The sequence below is a fragment of the Camelus ferus genome, chromosome 18, assembly GCF_009834535.1.
Source record: "Camelus ferus isolate YT-003-E chromosome 18, BCGSAC_Cfer_1.0, whole genome shotgun sequence".
NCBI classification, from domain to species: Eukaryota; Metazoa; Chordata; class Mammalia; order Artiodactyla; family Camelidae; genus Camelus; species Camelus ferus.
In genome coordinates this window covers 9,432,669-9,452,137 of record NC_045713.1, presented here as the reverse complement: position 1 = coordinate 9,452,137, position 19,469 = coordinate 9,432,669, and the positions used below count along the sequence as shown (strand labels likewise).

General features: G+C 63.6%; 1 protein-coding gene across 1 annotated transcript; it reads right to left on the bottom strand.

Annotated features, from left to right (window-relative positions):
- Positions 1–1,650: 1,650 nt before the first annotated feature.
- Positions 1,651–10,810, bottom strand: LOC116657503. Its single transcript, XM_032459909.1, has 4 exons — positions 9,713–10,810; positions 5,216–5,406; positions 4,049–4,080; positions 1,651–3,499 (listed from the first exon to the last, which is right to left on the bottom strand). The coding sequence occupies exons 1-4, from the start codon at positions 10,096–10,098 to the stop codon at positions 3,308–3,310; spliced, it is 801 nt and encodes a 266-aa protein (XP_032315800.1). The 5' UTR covers positions 10,099–10,810; the 3' UTR covers positions 1,651–3,307.
- Between the last annotated feature and the right edge of the window lie 8,659 nt (positions 10,811–19,469).

Here is a 19,469-nt window from a genome sequence, read left to right as displayed (position 1 = left end):
GCCGGCTGGAGCCGTACAGGGCGTCTGGCATATGGAGGGACGCGCCTTCGGGGCTGTGACCGGGATTCTAGGACAGTGACATGGGGCTCAATCGTCCCGAGGTGGGGTGTGGGACGTCCTTACTTCCTCGCTGTGCGCTTCCCCTCCCCGAGCCCCGCTTCCTCCCCTAGGGACAGTGCAGGCCAAGTAACAGGGTCGGCGCCTGGGTGGACCTGAGCACTCCATCCAGAACAGCCGGTATTAATATCGAGGAGGCGTTTAACCACCTGAGCCACAGGTAGGGACAAGAGTTTCCAGCGAGAAAGCACCTTACCAAATTCCACCCCCAGCCCCAGCGCCAGTCTCCTCGTCGAAGCCCAACGTCGTGAGGGTGCGGGGCGTAGTTCCCCTGAAATTCTCTGGCGACCCGTGGCGAGAAGAAATCAAGGCCGCCCTTCCCCGCGCGAGATGAAAGGCCGCCTTCTGTCCCATTTGGTCCCTCTGCGCTTGGGCCAGATGTGGCCCAGCTGTGCCCCCGCCCCTCCTCCCCGGCACACGGCGGCCTCCACCCCCTGCCCTTCCCACGGGCTGGGCCGGCCCACCGCACGAGCAGGCGCGGCAGGAATGCGCGCCGGCAGCCGGGGTTGAGGGTGAGGGGTGAGGGGCGCGGAAGTGGCCAAGGGACCCCCGTCGCGAAATCACGGTCTGAGCCCCCTGCCTGCAGCATCTTCCGGAAGCGCTGCTAGGGGCGGCTCTCTGCTTGGCTGCGCCTCCTTCCCCTCCCTCCCCAGCTGCTCCGCGTCCCTTCCTGAGGACGCCCTCAGCGACCACCACAGTGAAACTGGTACCTCTTTGGCGCTCATTCTGCCCACTGGCCAGTTATCTTCACAGCGCTTCCCTCTGCTTCATGGCACCCCCTCATGGGCCTAGAACATAGTAGGTGCTCTATAAAGATTTATGGGGCATGTCTGGCCCCGGTCCCAGACTCACGCCCAGGGGGCCTGGCCCATTTGCTCTTAGGGCCCTGGGGCCCTCCCCCTTGCCCCTCTGTGATGGGTGAGGGGGGATGGGAGTTCCCAGGCCTCTTCCTGTACCCACCCCCAAGGTAATTAGCAGGCGCCACCTCAGGCAGGCAGATGCCTGAGCAGATGGTGCTAGCTGTGCCCAAGTGACAAGACTCCCATGGAGTCACCTCCTGCCATAAACCACCCCCATCAGCCAGAGCACAGCCTGCAGAGGTGGGGGTGGGCAGGGCAGGAAAGGACCCGATGGCTGCGGGGCCATCCCCACACAGTCAGCTGAGCCCCAGCACAACTCCAGCCTCACATCTGGAGGGTCTCTGTGCCCCCAAGTCCCTTGCCCCATCACCAACTCTTACCTACCCCATGTCTGGGCTATTCTGAGAGGGAGCCTCCTCCTCGGCCTTCGTCTCTTCCCTGGACCCCTTGGACAGCCTCCGCCCTGGTCTCCTGTCCCCAGTCTACCTGCTCTGCTTACTCTCCACTCAGAAACCACACAGCTCTGATCACACCCTCACCCCTACCCCCGGACACACAGACACACACACACACCAAAATCTTTGGTGGTTCCCCACTGCCTCTGAGTTCAAGTCCTGGTCTGGTGTCCAGCTTGGTCCCAGCTCGGTCCCAGCTCCACAGAAATTCTGCTCCCTGCAATGCTTCCCCATTGCCCAACAGCCAAACACCGTCAAGCCCCCAGATCTTTGTATGAGCTGTGCCCTGTACCTGGGATTCTGGCCAGTGGCACCCATAGTTAGTGGTACCCACTAGGCACTGAGCATCCTGCCAGAGGCAGGAGGGGGAGCAGTACACAGCCATGCCACCCTCTATGCCTACCTGATGAGGTCCTGTGAGCCAACCTCTCTGTGACCCCTAGCCCAGGGGGTGGGACTCCCCGCCCTGCACCCTACAGCACCCCTGCTTTCTCTGACTCATGCTCCCCAGCCCCTTCTACACAGCCCTGGCTGCTGTGCCTTTGACACACCAGGCATCGGAAGTGATGTGCCCATTGTACAGAAAGCAAGTGGAGGCTGGAGAAGCTCTGTTGCATTGCACTCCGGGAGGGGGAGCAACTGTACAGGGGGATTGGCTCAGCCTGGCAGGGGCATGGCATCGAGTCCAGCAGGGGTTTTCTGCATTTCTCTGCAGCCAGACCTGCTGGGAGTGGGGGGACCTGGGTGCGGCTGCCTATCTGGGAACAGCAGGACAAAGCTTTGCAGCATTCTTGTGGGGGCCGTGGGCTTTGGCAAGAGTGATTCAATTTCTTTGCTGTCAGGAGAATGGAATTTCGTGGTGACTCCTTGAGGTCTGAAAACTGTAGGGGGGTGGCCGGCCTAGCTGCCCCCACCCCCTTCCCCAGACTCAGCTCCAGCCTGAGGCGCTGCTCCCCTCCCCTGCCCTCACCCTAGACCCAAAGGCTCCCTCCAGGGACCCACTGGGCCAAACAGCTATGATGGGTGGGTGAGAGGAGGAGGTGCTGGGCCCAGGACAGGAAATGGGGAGTCTGGAGGGGATGGAGATAGCTGACAAGGTTGCCAGGACACTCCTTGAGGCTTTAGGGTCCTCAGGAAGGGGGAGGGGGGAGAGGCTGTACCAGGACCCTCCCCAGGCAGGGACAAACAGATGCAGCCTTAGGGGCTGGGGGCTTCAGGAACCAGACTGCTTGCCCTCCAACCCCAGAGTGGCCGCTTCTCAGCGTTAAGGCTCTAGACATGGGACATTCCTCCTCTGAGCCTGTTTTCCCACCCTTACACGAGGATGACACTACTGTCCATCGTATCAGGTGCTGACAAGTCAGGCAAGCAGACAGCCTGGTCCTCTCGCCCAGGGACTTGGGCCTGTGCATCTCCTGAGCAGCTGGCCTGTGCTCCACATGCCCCTCCAGCAGCCCCAACGTGGGGCTCCCGGCCAGCCAGGTGGCAGAATGGCTTAAGACCTACCTAATGAGGTTGGGTGGAGACTTGGCCGAGGACAGGGGGCCCACATGGCCCGCGAGGCCCCACGGGGCTCCACGCCGCCTCCCCTGCCGGGCTCCATGGAGGTTTTGTGTCCTCAGCCCAGCTCAGGACCCCTTTCTCAGCTGGGGCTCAGCTTGGGGCCTCCTGCAAATGGGGTCAGTCCCAGCAGGTTCTAGAAGCCCATTCTGCATCCTGGGGGCCTTGGGGCTAGCCTCCACTGGGTGTCTGTTTCCTGGGAAGATCCAGGAGACATAATGGGTGACCCATTAACTCACAGGAAGTCATCCGAGGCAGTACTACTCAGTGTCCGGCAGCTTGGGGGCCTCAGACACCAGGGTGCCGGCAGGCTTCCTAAGAGACAGTGAGTGGCATGGCCATGGTGGTCCAGTAAGTGCCCCAGCCCAGAAGCTTCTGGACGAAGAGCCAGTGCTGGCAGGAGGGGAGGTAATCGAGAGGGGTTGGCTTAGAAGCTCGGCACGGCGGCTCCATGGCAGGGAGGGATGGGGCGGCAGGCGGCGGCAGCAGCTGATCCCCGTTACTGCCCTGGGAGAGGAACAGACAGCCTACAGCTGCAGATGAGCCCCGAGCTCAGGCCCGGCCGCCCGCCTGCTTCGCCCAGAACCCCGCACCCCCAGCCCACGCTCTGGGTGGTCTTGGGCCAGTTTCCTTCTCTCTGTGGGTCTTAGGATGTTACTTGACTCTATATGAGGGACGTCGCTGCTGCCTGCCCTGCCCTGCCCTGCCCACCCTGGGCTGCCTAGGAGTTGGCAGTAAAGCACCAATGAGCACCGGTGGCCTGGCCTTTTGGCCTGAAACCTGGAGCCTGGCGTGGTCAGGGCAGCTAGGCCGACTTAGCTTGGGTGGCTGATCAAGGCTTCGGGGAGCACCCTTCGAAGCCGGCCAAGTGCTAGCTCTCCCGGGAAGTCCTCCCCCGCCCCTGTGGTACCGCCAGCCCAGCACTGACCACATAAGAGTGCAGCTGCCTGTTGCCCTCCCTCCCTCCCTCCCTCCCCAACCCCTTTGGGAGCTCCAGGAAGGCACGGGGCCATGTCTCCCCCTCAACATCTGGCACAAAGTAGTTGCTCAACAAACCTGGTTGACCAGATGAGGAAGTGGACAGACGGCTGGATGGATGGACGGACAGGTGGATGGATGGACAGGTGGGGTGGATGGATGGATGGAAGGTTGGGTAGATGTGGACATATAGATATACAGAGACTCAAGAGAGTACACCCTCTCCCTGGCCCACTCCCACCCAGGGGAACATGGGCCTCTGGGTAAGAAGGCCTGGCAGGGCTGCCCAGTGAACTCTGAGCTGGCGCTGGGGATGGGACCTGAGGGCAGGGCTGTGGTGGGTGGCAGGGGCTGAGACCCATGAAAATGACCATCTGCTCAGTGCTTGCCCTGCACTGGGGAATGGGAGCATTTCTGGGTACATCACCTCAAGAAGTTCTCAAAAGGTCCCACTCAAACTGTTGGTCTTACAGATGGGTAATGGGGGTCCAGGGAGGGGATGAGACATGCCTTTGACCCCACAGAAGATCAGAAGGCCTCTCAGCCTTGGGACCAGGGCTTGTGCACTCGGGGAAGGCCACAGGCCTGGAGCTGACAGCTGCGTTTCTTCCTGGTGGCTGCACTGGGGCTGCCTGGGCCGTGAAGCTGGATGGAGCTAATCTGATCTGCAGCCCCCAGGGGCAGAGCCCCCCCAGAACTGATTATTGACATCCTGCAGAGGCCAGACACCCATCAGGGAGATACCAGAGCCACTCTGCCCCAGCTGGCCTTTGTCTTGCCAAGAATGGCTAGCTTGTGTGGGGCAGGGGGTGGGGCGTGGCTGTGCGGGTGCCTGCCAGGCTCTGGGCAGGATCCCCTGCCCCTGTCGTGACCCCATGCCCATGTTGATGGGTCCAGGCCCCAGGAGCAGCGCGAGGAGGGGCTCCGGGCTGGATGGAGGTAGCAGGGGTCAGAACCTCAGCTCAAAGGGAGCTGGGCTTCCCATGCTATCCTGGGCTTGTCCCTGTCTCCCTGACCTCGGGCCCCTCCCCTGTGACAGGGACGGTGTTGTCCTCCTCTCACTCACGGGAAGGGGAGGGACAAGGCATCCCCGGATGCTCTAGGCTGCCCTGGAAGGGGCGGTGGGGAGGTCATGTGCCCCGCCTGGGGGAAGCATGGCAGTCGCACCCCCCGAAAGGTAAGCCACAGTCATGGGACCCATCCATCCACCTGTATGTCTGTCCATCCGTCTGTCCATTCACCCACCCATCCAACAGTGTCCCTGGTGCTTTCTCCAGTCCCATCTCTGGCTCCGGGAGAGTGGAGGAGGTGACTCAGGCGCAGCCCCAGGGAGCTCACGGTCTCCTGGGAAGGATTCATCAGGCACCCGCTGTTCCTCAAGCAGGCAGAGGGCGGTAGGGGCTGGAAGACAGGCCAAGCCCTGGTGTGCTGGGGGCCTGGGCAGGGGAGAGTCCATCGTATGCTAGGGCCAAAGGATTTGAGGCTTCAGCAGAGGCTTCTGGGAAAAGATGGTGTCTGTCACCCTGTGGCTTGAAGGTTCAGGCAGGCAGAGGGAGATGGGAAGGCAGCCGGGAGGCCCCCCAGGGGGGACTGGAGAGGCTGTGTGACTCGGCAGGGGTGTGGGTAGAGGAGATGAGGCTGGACAGGCGAGCAGGAGCCCTGGGGTCCAGGCTCAGGAGGCCAAGCTGGGGAGGCCACGAGGAGCCACAGACGCCTTGTGAATGAGAGGGCTGTGGTCCAGGCCGCTTTACAGAAGGAGACGCACCTGTGGTCCAGCTTGGACAACGGGAGTCAACCCCGAGCCCCCCATCTGTCTGTGTGCCCCTCATGGCCTTGCATCCCTGTGGCCAGAGAGGGAGAAAGCCAGGAGGGGCTGGGGCTGCCTCGGCCTTTGTGCTCCCTCCTCCCTTCCTTGGGAGGCTCTGCCAAGAGGAGAGCTGAATCTGGGGAGGATGCTGGGAAGCGGGCAGGGCCAGGGTGCTTGGAGGTGGGCGGACACTGGTGGGAGGGTTGGGGGGGCCAGGGTGACGGGATAGACCTCTGAGGCTCCGCCCACCCTCTGCAGCCTTGGCTCTGTGGTCTGCACACGGTCTGCAGGGGCTTGCCCACGGGTTCGCAGCTGGGGGTGACTTTGGCCCCCAGGGGAACTCGGCAATGCCTGAAGATGTTTTTGGTTGTCATCCTTGGGGGATCAAATGAGTAGAAGCCAGGGTTGCTGTGGAACCTCCTTTTGCAAACAAGACAGGCCCCAGACAAGGAGTCTTGCAACCCGCAAAGCCAAGAGGCCAAGGGGGGACGCCACAAGTGCGTCACCAGGTCTCCCCAGGCTTGGGCCCCGGTGGGACGCTCAAGGGTGGCTCTCCTGCCATGTCCGCGTCCCTGCCAGGTGGGCATGTGCCTGGCAGTGAAGCCCCAAGGAGCTGCTTGGTCTCACCTTCCTGTAGGAGGTTACATGAGGTCAGAGGATGCGGAGGACAGGGCCGCTGGGACAGTGCGCCCGCCTGGGGCGGAAGGATTACACAGGAGGCTTCCGGTGGAGGCCTCGGCAGGGGTCAGTGGGGGTGGGGGCAGGGGCTGGGGGCTGCATGGGGGGTGGTGCAGGGCTTGGCGAGGGGAAGGCGAAGAGAGCCGGGCCCCCACCTAGCCATGTCACCCCCTCAACAGCTTCCAGGTGGTTCCAGCCTCAGGACAGGCTGGGAAGGGGAGGTGGCAGGGAGGGGCCTCCTTGAAAGCTGTTTGCTCAGCCGAGGTTTAATCTCCAAAACAGGAAGGCTCGTATTGACAGAAGCAGCAGACGGAACTGCCGATGTGTCTGCCAGGTTAAGCTCCCGGGTCCCCACTCCTGCCCCCATGCTGGGGGCTTCCCACAGCGCCTGTCCCCAACTGCGAGTGCTCCCACCCCCTCCAACAGCCCCTAGGCTGTTGCCACTTGATGCCAACCAGGCCTTGGAGAGAGGGCACCAGGTCCCCTCTGCCAGTGAAGCCAGAAGGCGGCAGGGTGGGGAGGCAGGAAAGTGTGGGGGGGAGAGGCTGCAGGCTCACAGGTTTAAGAGGGCGTGTCTCCCGGTCTTATTTTGCAAATGAGGAAGCTGAGGCTCAGAGAGGGAAGTGAGCCGGCCCGCACCGGGCCGCACCGTGGTGGGGTGGGGGTTCGTGGTGGGGTGGGGGTTCTCGGCCCGGGGCCCCCACCCCAGTTCTAAAACCCGCTTGGGCGTGGTGCTGCCCACCACTAGCACCGTCTGACAGACAGAGAGGCAGGGCGCCATCAGCTCCTGAGCGCCCTCCTGTCCAGCAGCCCTCCCTGGGGCACCGTGGAGGGCGGATCTGGCTCCGGTCTCAGTGCCCCTGCAGTGACCATGGATGTTTGCCCAGCAACCACGGCCGGCCCGCGTCATCAGCCTCACCGTCATAGGAAGCTGCAGGAAGGGGCATGCCCACAGGTCGCCCACAGGCACTCTCTGGGGTCATTTTGGACCCCTCTTCGCTTGACAATGACGTCAGCCCTGTAAGGGCCCAGCCGACCCTGCTGGACCAAGGTTCAGGGAGTGGGGCCGAAGCCAGCCCACCCTGTGGACCGCTCTGGGGACCCCATGCCCCCTCTAGCCGGCAGCATCCCTGGCCGCCTGGGGTGGGAGGTAGATCGTAATTCCAGGCCAGTTCTGTGCCCAGGGTGCTTGATTCCCTGCCTGGAGCTGGAAGAGTGAGGAGCCGACAGCGCGGTCTTGCAGGGATATAAAGCTTGGCCCCTGGATCCTAGAAATGGGATTGCGGTCGGACACCCTCCTTGGCTCCCCATTCACTACCTGCTTGGGAGGGCTGGCCGGTCCCTGGCCTTCGCTGCCTGCCAGCCTCTCAACCTCTTCTGTCTGCTCGCTACACACCCCGGGCTCAGCCAACCACTGTTCCTCCTGCCTCCCCAGCCAGCGCCTTTGCCTCTGTTCCCCCACCCCTACATCTGGCTCAGCTGCCACCTCCTTGGGGACGTCTTCCAGACTCACTCCCTTCCCCTCAATCCTCCAGCATATATTCTGGCACCAAAACGTACCTGACAGTGGTGGGTGGAAGCCCAACCCGACAGAGCTGAGTTCGCTGGATGTGCCCAGCGCTCAAAGAGCCTGAAAGAGCTGAGACCCATTTCACAGGTGGGAAGATGGAGGCCCCGAGAGTCACTGAACAGTTAGCAGGCCTCTCCAGCCACCCCTGAGAGTGAGCATCTGTGGGGTCCCACCTCCTGTGTGTCTCCCACACCCCAGGAAGTCCTGGAGGGCCCCCTCCCCTGCGCAGGGTCTACAGGAGGGTGCAGGACTCAGAGCAGAGACAGGGTGGCAGTGCTGAACTGGCCTTGGACAGAGAAGGTCTGGGACACTGTTCCCCGAGGGAGCTCTGGCCAGGCCTGACTCTCCCTGGCTGCCCCTGGAAAGCTCTGTCCCGGCCAGGAAACTGAGTAGAAGTGAGGCATACCCAGATGGAGAAGTGGGCTGCTGGCTGGCCTGCTCCAGGAGGGCAGGGGGCTGGGGGCCCTGAGCCGATGCCCAGGCCTGGTGCCCACACCACAGCCTGCAGCATGGCCTAGGGGCACCCCTCTAGCTGGGGGAAAGGAGGGTCCCCAGTCTTGGCTCTGTCCCCAACCTGATGTAGGGTCTTAGGCAAGTGGTTTCTCTCTTGTCTCAGATGCAACCCCCCAAATGTGTCCCTCCTTAGGGACCTGAGGCTGGGTCCCCTTCGGGCAGATATCCTTCAGGCTGGACCATCCTCAGGGGTGGCTGCTCCTGGCGGTGGCCGCCCCCTCCTGCCTCGTCCCTGTCTGCAATTGCTGTCACTCTATCCCAGCGACCCAGTTTCCCTCCCTGTCTATGCCATTGGGGTGGGGGCCCTGAGGGGACAGTGTCCCCCTTTCAGGCAAGGGCGGTGGTAGATCAGGTGTCCCGGGCAGGGCCGTCCGCTGGCTCAGGGTAAGGGCCATGGCGTTCAGGTCTTCAATAGCCCGTGATTAGGTTCCATCCCCAGGGGCCCCCTGTTGTGTGACCATTGTGACAGCATGGGAACTGCAGCACCCTGGGCCAGACAGGGATGCGCCTCCCTGTCCACAGGACTCTGGCCTGTGGGTGACTGGGCATCCTCCAGGGAGAGCACACACACGCAGACACACAGCCCTTCATCAACACGGGGTCTTGGGCAAACACGGGCCCCAGCCATGCAGGCTGAGATTGTGCACACTGGGTCCTCAGAACCCTGCCGGGCACCCTACCTGCCACCCAGGGCTACTGCTGGGGAAAAGGCTCTCCTTCTCTGCAGCCTGGTGAGCAGAGCGTGGGCTGGACTTCAGGCGTTTATCTTTGGTCAGTGCACGACCTGCACACATGTGTGCACTGCCCCTCCCTAGCTGGGTAATGTCTTTCTTCAGCCTCTTCTGACTCTCTGGGTAATGTCCTCCCCCAGCCCCCTGCTCAGAGTGCTTGGCTCATCCTTGGCTGACAGAGTCACAGGTCAGTCCTGCTGGTGGAGTTGAGGAAGCAGGGAGCCAGAGGCCAACAACTGCAGGCCCTAACTGCAAGGCCGTGTGTCCCCTCCCTGAAGAATCAAGGGTAGGAAGGAGTAGGGCTTTCGCGAGTGAGATACCCCAGTTGCCCGCCCCCAGCATGCCCCCCCCCCAGCAGTGGCCCTGAAGGCCTGAGTCACAGGGCTGGGTGCAGTTTGGCAGACAGAGGCCCAGTTGTGCTGCTCTGGGCGCCCCAGACACACCTGTGTCCGTGCGTCTGCGTGTGCAGGTCTTCACACGTGCAGATGAGCCTGTATGTGCACTGGCTGGGGCGGGGGGCACAGAAGTGCCCGCCAGCCAGCGTGTGGCCCTGCACAGAGGACACGTGTGTCCACGCGTCCACACGCCCAGAGCTGGCCCCCGCAGCCTTTCCCAGCTCCTTCCTCTGGCACAGCTGCGGACTTGGGAAGGGGGAGGCGGGTCGGGCTGGCCTCAGCCTTGTTCCCCAGAGAGGTGGCCAGGCCAAGGTGGGAGGCCGAGGCCAGGCCAGAGTGCTGGGCGGGGGCCGGGCTGGGGCTGGGGTGTGGCCCAGGCCACATGCTTCCTGTCCGGCTGGTGGCAACAGCTTTGGAAGGAAGGTTGGCCCCATCAGGAAGGCGCTGCTTGGAGAAGTGGGGCTTCTAGAGGCTGAGTCAGCTTCCCCCGGAGTCCAGCCAAATCCTCTGCCATCTCTTCCTCCAGGAGCCTTCCCTGACCCCTGCTGTCACCCCCGCTGCCTTGTGCCCCGGGTGAGCGGCGCCTGGGGCCTCTTGCATCTGCCCCAAGGGCCTGAGCGTGGCACTTCAGGGCCTGGCTGAGACTCGGTCCTCTCAGCTTTCAGCACCTCCCGGGCTGAACTGCTGCTTCCCCGAGAGCCCAGGGCCCCCAGGGGATAAATTCCCCGAGTCCTCATTGCCCTGAGAGGTTGGGGACCCTGAGGCGGGCAGGATTTGCTGAGGGGCTCACAGTCAGCTCCGGGAGGATGCGGCTGGACCCCGGGGGCCCGCCTTCCAGCTCAGAGCACTGGACGGCTGACCACAGGCGGCCCCGCAGCTCACCTGGGCCCACGAGCTGAAAGCTCGCGTCGGGGGCCAGGGGCCTGTGGAGCAGCCCCTCATGTCCCTGGAAGGTGCCGGGGGGTGGCTCCCCCGAGCTCACCCTGCCGGGACTCTCTCGGGCACTTGCCCCCATCCCTGCACACCTGGGCTCTGGGAGATGAGCCTTTTCAGACCCCCCTTCCCCCACATTTGTGTCCTAGGGCTGCTGTAAAAAATGACCACAAACTTGGTTTAAAACAACAGATATTGTTGGGGGAGGGTGCAGCTCAGTGGTAGAGCGTGTGCTTAGCATGCACGAGGTCCTGGGTTCAATTCCCAGTACCTCGTCTAAAAATAAATAAGTAAACCTGATTACCTCCCACTTCACAAAAAAAGCAAAACAAAAAACCCCCGGGGATTTATTGCCTCCCAGTTCTGGAGGCCAAAAGTCTGAGATCGAGGTCCTCTGGAGGCTCAGAGGGGGCCTGCCCCAGGTGTCTCTGGTGGACCTCACAGTCCTTGGCATTCCGGGCTTGTGACTGCATCGTCCAGTCTCTGGCTCTGCTGTCACACGGCCACCTTCCCTCTGTGTTTCTGTGTCCGCCTCTTCTTTCCACTGCTCGTTGGATTTACGACCCACTAAATCCAGGATGACCTCATCCCAAAATCTTTCACTTAATTACATGAGCAAAGACCCTTTCTCCAAATAAGGACCCCTTCACAGGTCCTGGGGGTTCGGAGTTGGTTCTGTCTTTTCAGGGGGCCACCATTCAACCCAGTACACCCCTGCAGGCAAGGGACCTGGGAGGCTGCGTCTCCCTGCACTGCACGCGGTGCTCCCACACCTCCTCGCGGCAGCCCGGGGCCATGGGGGGCAGGCGCCCTCCGACACGTGTGAGCCAGGAGGGGCAGAGAGCCCAGCGGTGGTGAAGGCGGGGGTGGCGGCTTGGGGAGCGGGCAGCGCCAGGCCTGCCCACCAGGAATGTGGCCACACAGGATGGGCGGACAGACAGGCACCTGGCCCCTGGGCCCCCCATCTGGTTCTGGGGGCCCCCGGCACCTGCCCAGCGCAAGGACGGAGAGGGGCATGCAGATGGGCCGACAGTCCCTGAACGGTTGGCGCTCTGCTGGGCCTCCCACTCGCAGGACGCTTCTCCCTCAGCCTCAGGTCTGGGCATGAGGGCTGGGCGAGTGGCCACCAGGCCCCAGGCCAGAGAGGCCCGAGTGCTTGCCCTGTGATTCCCCACTGGCAAAGGTGCCTCTGCCCGTCAGCACCGGGCCAGGATGCAGGCTCGGCCGATCTTAACCATACGCCTTTTACAATAAGTGGGTGCTTGGCTCACCCGCTGGAACCGAAGCCGGGTCTCCGCACCCCCACGCTGAGGGTGTCTTCTTGGCTCTGAGCACCGGCCCCACAGCAGCAGAGCTGGGAGCTCCGTGGTGTCTCCTATGAGCCTTGCTCCAGTCTCAGTCTCCCATGCGTGATGTGGGGTAAGGATCCTGCACACCTGCGTTTCTCGCAGGGGCCTGGGAGCGGAGGGACAGTGTCCCTGGTCACAGAGGCAGAAACTGAGGTCAGGAGGCGCCTGGCCTGGTCTCCCCTGCCCAGCAGAAGCGGGTCGGGGCAGGCCTAGGCCCCAGCTGGCCCACCACCTGCCGACCTGCTTCCTCCCGGGCCCTCTGGGGGCAGGCGGTGGGAACGGACCACTTCTCGGCCTCCCAGCCCCTGGGCAGCCGCCCCCTGGGAGGCCTGGTCAGCGGGCTCAGGTGTCCCGCACAGCCGGTTCCTCTGCCTCTTCCCGTCCGCGCCTCCGTGGAGCCCAGGGGCGCCGACGAGGACAGCGGGGGGTGGGCCGGGGGGCCTTCTGGCTCCGGTGGCCCAGGCCGGCTGTGTTGCCACCTTCCGTGTCCCCCCGGAGGCCGGGCCGCTCAGGTGTGTCCACAGGGAGCTCCCTGCCGCCCCTTCCCACGACCCTGCGCCGTCCCCCGGGGCGTCGCTGCAGCCCCAGCCTGCTCTGGTTGGGGGTGGGAGGCCCATCTGGGAGGCGGGGGCGAGCGGGGTGGACTGCCGGCTGCAGCTGGCCAGACTGAGTGCTGGAAACCTTCCCGGTGAGGGGCCTGCCCTCCGCAGCCCCCTGGTCCTCCTGGGGAGGGGCAGGATCATCACCCCGTTTTACAGGTACTGAAAGGGAGGCCCAGTGCAGTGGGGGCCCCAGAACGCCCTGCCGGCCGCTTCCAACTTGTGCTTGTACCCGGTCTGCCCTGGCTTTGACCGGTGGGGCCTCGCCTCAGGCGGGTTTGGGGAAACCGAGTCTGGGGGCGCTAGTTGTTTTGCTCCGGATCGCTCAGCTTTCTTATCTGCCTCTTGGAGCCGTACTGCTGGGATTTAATTCTTGGCTCTGCTAATTATTAGCTGGGTGACTTCAGGTGAGTCACACAACCTCTCTGTGCCTCAATGTCTCCAACTGTAAAATGGGAGTAATTAGGAAGCTTGTTTCAAAGGATGTTTTGAAGGCAACATGAACCGACTCACACAGGCCTGGTACATGGTGAGTGCTACGGACGCTGTCACCTGGGCCACTGTCGGGCTGGCCCTGCCACACTGTGAACTTCAGAACCCATCTTGTCTCGGTCACTGCCGAATTGCTGGGTCGAGGCCAGAGTTTATTGTCAGAGAATGGTTTTAAACTGCGAGCAGGAGTGTGAGCCCAGATTTGCCTCACTCCAGAGACCGTGGCCTCCCCTCCCCTGCTCTGTCTGGTTCTCCAGGGAGACCCCTTCCGCCAAGCCTGCACCCCTCGTGGGGTTCCTCTGGGCCCCGCACAGCGGGTGCCTTTATATGGGCGCTGCAAGTCCGGAGACTGAGGTTGGAGAAGGCAGACCCTCTCAACCAAGGCACCCATTTGGGTTGGTGCCAAGGAGCTGCTGGGTGGGCTGGACTGGGCGGCCGGGCTAGGGGTTAGGGGGATGGAGGAAGGCAGAGCTGGGTGGTGGGGCCTCGGGCCCTGGCAGGCAGAAAGCCCGACTGGCTCCCAGGTGGCCGGGCCTGCTCCGACTCGCTAACCAGTGCTGCTCCGGGCCGTGGGCGCCCACTCAGCAGCAGATCCTTGTGGCCCTCTGCCCCCACGGGCCTGTGGCAGCCTCTGTGAGCAGCGGCGTCCGGGGTGGCTGTGGGTGAGGGCTGCTGGCTCTGCCACAGGACTTGCTGGGGGGACTTGCCACTGGAGCTGGTGTTGGCCCCCAAGTGCAGCCCATGCCCGGCGCCTCCTCCAGGGCTGTCCTGCCCGGAGCAGGGGGCAGCCCACGGCACAGGCAACTCACCCTCGCCCTCTCTGGGAGGCGATGTCTTCCATATGGCAGGAGGACCCTCATGACCTGCCAGCAAGGGCCTCCAGCACAGGGTGGGGGCGGCCACGGCCCTAGCAGCACAGCCAAGGGCAGCTGTGGAGCTGGAGCGCCCCCAGGTCTCCCCAGGGAGCCCGGCGCTCGCCCACACGCTGCAGAGCGCGGCTCCCGAGCCGTCCTCCCCTCCTCTTCCTTTCCTCGTCTCGGGGCCCCTGGCACTCCCTCCCCACATCTGGGGGCGCGGGGACAGGGACAGCTCTCCTCTCCTCAGTCCCCGTGACACATGAGAAAGCTGAGGCTGGCGGGGCTCCTCCCACCCTGGCTGGAGGCTCTTTGGGCCTCCTGGCCCGCCCCCAGCTGGCCTTTCTCATGTACCCCTGACCAACCCCCGCCCCGAGCTTCAGCCTCCCTCGCTGTTGCCCCCCTTCCTGGGCCCTCGTCCAGCTGTCCCCTCACCCCTGGGTAGGCCAGTGCATGGCGGGAATCTGGTAGCCAGCCCCTCTCTGTCCCACGGTCCCTGGGAGCCGAGAGCCCGGGGGTGGGGCTGGGAGGGGGCCTGGGTCCCACCACCTCACACTCAGTGCGTGGAGGCTCAAAAGGCTGGTGGGTGGCCCCTCAGTGAGAGGCGGTGAGGCTGGGCTGTCGCCTCCTTGCCACACGACCTGGGGGAGAGGCCCTAGGGTCAGAAGTCAGGCTCTGCCTCCCTGCAGGAGGTTCCAGCCCTTTACTCCTAAGACTCAGTTTTCTCAGCTGTAAGATAGAGCCACTTCCTGTCCTTCTTGCCTTGCACGATTGTCATGAGATTCAGAGTGACAGCGGCCAAGAGCATGCATCTGCAGGTGCCCAGCTGCGGGGGAAGGGTGAGGAGACAGGCTCGCTTCGGGGACACTCAGGGCATATTAGGTCTGGATCCACGCTAACAGCTACTCGCCGCAGCCCTGCCAAGGATTAGTCACCCACACACTGCAAGGCCAGGAGCCCCAGACGTGGTCCATCCGACCTGAGCTCCCCTGCCGTCTGAGCCGGAGCCCAGAGCTGGGAGCATGCTTGTGCAAGGAGGCACTTTCTCCCCATCTGCACCACCCAGGTGGTGAGCTCCCCATTGCTGGAGGCATGCAAGCAGAAGCTAGGTAGGGGAGCGCCGTGGGGAGACAACCATGGGGCCGGAGGCCGGGCTAACAGAGTCCTGGAAACACAGGGCTCCAGGAATCTGTCTTCTGGGGACAGAGGTTGCTGCAAGGAGAAGAGGTGGTCTCTGTCGAGAGATTCTGGGGCAGGAAGCAGATGGGATAGTGAAGACCCCCCAGTGTGAAGTCAGCTCAGCCCAGACATGGGACCTCATCCACCACGGCTCGATGCTGTGTGTCCTTGGGGCCAGACTCCCCCTCTCTGAGCTGACAGCTCCCCAATCTTTCACACAGAGCGTCCACTCTCTGTCCTGGGGGCTGTGTCCCTGACCTCAGGGAGCTGGCATTCTGGGGGAAGGACAGCACAGTGCTCCTCAAGGTGTGCTGGGGAGGCAGCGAGGCCACAGGGAAAACAGAGGTAGTGCCGGAGCTGGGAGGGGCAGGGCCTGTGGCCTCATGGAGAACATTCCAGGCAAGAGAACGAACAGCTGGAGCAAAGGCCCTGGGGCAGACCTGGCACATTCCAGGAACAGCACGGAGGCCAGGCTGAAGGTGAGGGAGTGCAGGAGGCACAGAGATGGGAGGACTTGGAGTGACAGGGTTGGTGAGGGTGGGGACAGGGCCAAGAACGGGCCTGGGTACCCTCCACTCCCCAGGACAGGAACTGACCACTTGGCAAAGGCTCCCTTCCCGCCACTGGAGTTTGCAGAGAGGAAGGCTGGGGACTTGGGGACAATGCTAGGGACAAAGGGCCGGGGCCAGGGGGGCGGGGGCTGGGGGCTGGATTTACGGCCTCCTCTGACCCCGGCAGAGAAACCAGCCTTGTTGGGCACGGTCGAGTCACCAGCGACCAGCCTGGGGGTGGGACATCCAGGATGAAAGGCCCAGAGAAAGGATTAGCCGTGGCCCAAAGGCCACGCAGGGCGCCATGGCAACCGCGAGGCCACGGAGCCCCGCAGAAGGGAGCTTGTGTTAACACCCCACACAGCCTCCCCAACGGGGCTGGAGGCTTGTTAACCAGCTTACCAGGCGGACTGGCTCGGCCCATTGACATGGAAATCCAGACCTGCCATCAGTCAGCCTGAAAAGGCCTGTCGGGCCCTGAAAGGAGGCAGCCGGGGAGGAGGGGGCCCCTTGGGCTGGCGGGGTGGGCAGCAGGGGCAGGTGCTGGGCCAGGGCGAGAAGGAGCTCCCAGCCTCCTGCCCTGCGGTCCCCCACAGAAGCCGGCCGTTGGGGCTGGGCCCTGAGCCCGCCTGTGCAGGACCCCGGCGGGAGCACTGGCTTGAGAGGGCTGAGAGCCCCCCATCCAGCACCCGCTAGGTGGTCTGCTGGGCCTCTTGGGGAGGGGAGTCTGTGTGGGCCCTCGGGGACGGTGCTGTGGCTGGAGGCCACGTCCTCCAAGATGCTGGCCCGAAGAAGGCCTGTGGTCACAGCACGGGGCGCTGGGCCCGAGCAGCTGGCTGAGTCCCAGACTTCAGGGGCTGTGGGGACACTGGACGGAGCTGTAGGAGCAGGTGTGGGTCGTGGCTGCCTGACCCCCACCCTGGGCCAGCGCCTTGTCACAGCTCTGCCTCCAGCTCAGAAGTGACCTGTCCCTCACTGGGAGACCATCCCAGGGCTGGCCTTGGCCACTGCAAGCACTGTGCCGACCTGTAACCTTGGCCCTCTCCCCTGCGGCTCCCACTGTCCTGGCCCCTCAGCTGGGGTCTGTTCTCAGTCTCCCAGCCTCCCCCACCCCACCCCAGGCTGCCTACTCCAAACACTGGGATGTCTCCAGCCCCAAGCGTGTCAGGGCGCCCAGCCTGTTTCCAGGACACCGGCAGCAGTGAGAGCTGTCTGTGAAGTGGGACTGCACTTGGGATGGGGGTATCTGGCAGGGATGGGTGGGGTGGGGACGTGGCACCTTCTCCCCAGAGCAGGAGGCCCAGACGCTGCTGAGTGGGGAAAGCCCCTTGCAAGTGGTGATGTGCAGAAATGCCGGGGCAGGCCGCGGGGAGGGCGGAGGGGGCCGGGCAGGTGTCTAAGCCCCTGCCGATGTGGGTTACAGCTGTCTGGCAGCGCCCTCCTCACCAGCCTCCTCCCTCGGGGCCTTGGGCGGGACCCAGGGTGCTGAGCAGGGCGGCTTGGAGCAGCTGGCACTCTGGGTGGGGCCTCAGTTTCCCTGCCTGCAAAGTGGGGTGTGGCAGGCATGGGCACTGGAAGGTAGGGGGAGCCTGAGGGAGGGGCTGGGGAGAAGGCGGGCTCTGCGTAAGGCTCCACTCCGTCCCCTCAGGGACGTGGTGAGGCTCCCTCGGGAGAAGGGAGCTGGAGGGGTGCTCACTGGGAAACCAAGGCTCAGGTCCTGGCTCCCCATGGGGACCCAGCCTCAGCCCGCCCTCCGGGCTTGGGCTCGCACGGCACCCCTCTTACAGATGACCCCCACACAAACGGCCCACGGCTCTGGTGGGGGAAGCCCTTGCAGTGGTCGTGGACCTGGGTCCCCCCCAACCAGTGTTGGGTTTCCTCAGGGCAAGGCCTCAGCTGCACACAGCTGGCAAAGGGTGGGGAGCTGGGAACCTGAGAAGGCTGCGTCCTCCAGAGATCCTGAGGAGGGGCCCCGGGTGCCCATCAGAGCCTCGGGCCAGGCTGGCTGGGCCTCCCCCTTGGTTCTCAGCCCCTCAGCTGCCATCTGCCCCTGTCCTTCCTCAGGGAAGAGGAGGGCCAGCCCACATTCCTCTGCATGGGCCCCTCCTCACATCTGCCTTCCCAAACCTCCCTCCTTCCCCAGCAGCCCAGGGGCTCCCTGCCCCCACCCCAGACCTGTGGCAGCGGCCCCCCTCAGGCAGTGTCTGGGGGCCCCATAAAGAAGCGCTCAGAGAGGCAGTGCCCCTTGCCGCACCTGGTTCCCCTGGGCATCTCCACCCTTGTCCCCCAACAGCTCCGTGTTCTGCACACCCACTGTGCGCCCAGCTCAGGTAGGCACCTCTCCACTCCCCGCTCAGGGCTCAGGGAGGCCCTGGAATCAGGGAGGGGAGCAGGGGCGGGGCAAGAGGAAGAAAGTCAGCTGGGCAGCTGGACTGGGGTGCCATGATGGGTCAGATGGGCACCCCTGCACCCATCCCGCGCTCTGCCGGTGTGGAGGCCTTCCTTGAAGGGGCACCTGGGTGCATGAAGGGAGACTGTGGGCCAGAGACAAGGGGTAATGGGTCCCAGGGGGAAGTACAGACACTCCGGGCTGAGGGCCAAGCTACAATTCTTACTGATTCTCAGAGCCCTCTGAGGAGAGGAGAGGGTCCTGGAAGCCAGGCCATAGCAGGGTGCACAGGAATTTGCCAGGCAGAGAAGTGTCTGCTGCGGGACTCCTTGTTTCCTAAACTTCTGTGTGGGCCTGGCACCTCGTTCACCCAGCCAACATTTCTTGAGCACCTGCTGTGCGCTGGGCCCCATGCTCCACAGTCCAGGACGGAGAGTGATCCAGACAGAACTGCTCCCCACTCACTTGCAGAGGGAGACTTTTGGCTGCTTGCTGTGAGGCCCAGGGATGATGGGAGAGTGGAAAGGACTGACCCATGAGGGGGCAAGGTTCTTGCAGGGGAAGTTTGCCAGGCCAGGGAGGACTGTATGTGCAAAGGCCCTGTGGCTATGGGGCTAGAGTGTCTGAAGCCAAGACAAGAGACCAGTGTGGAACCAGAGCTGGGGGCACACCACATCCTGTGAGTGGGAGGCTGGCGTGATGCAGTTTGCGGGGGAGGGTCTGGCCCTTCTGTGTGCACTGCTCCCCACCTTGCCAAACAGACTTTCACCCCTGAGAACCCACAGCCTGGAGTGGACTCAGGATTGGGGCGTGCAGTTATGGCTGGGGGCGCTCACGTTGGGGTACCGAGGGCTATGAGGGCCGTGTCTGCACAGGGAACAGACTTGAGAACAGAAGGACCTGGGGACACACAATCACATGCAAAGACACATTTAGAGGCACAAACACACAGACATAAGCAAGTTGTTTGTCCCCCATGTCCCCCTCCCTCAGGCGCCCGCCTCCCAACACACCCCAGCCGCAGAGCGGATCTCCTTTCTCTCCTGCCCCTTTCTCTGGCTCTTCAGCAGAGCAGTTGCTCGAAACTAATTGAATTTTCCGCCTGGGAAGGGCCTGGGGAGTTAAGGCGGGGGTGGGGGCTGGGAAGAAGCTTGTTAACAGGTCTGGCCCTCCCTCCCCGCTCCCCACCCCAGCTCCTCCTCTCTGCGGTGGGGGTGGGGTTGTCGGGCCCTGGTGGCCTGGGAACAATGGACAGACAGACAGGACACAGTTGCACCCTGGGCAGAGCCCAAGTGGATGAGGAGGCCTGGCCTGTGGGACAGTCCAGCCTGCCGACCAGGAGCCCCTGGGCAGCAAGAGTGGCCCTCTATGCCTCCATTTCCCCTCCTGCTGCAAAGAGAATGAGACTGGGGTGGGGGCGCGGGAGCAGGAGCCAGACTCTCCCGACAGTGGATGTGGG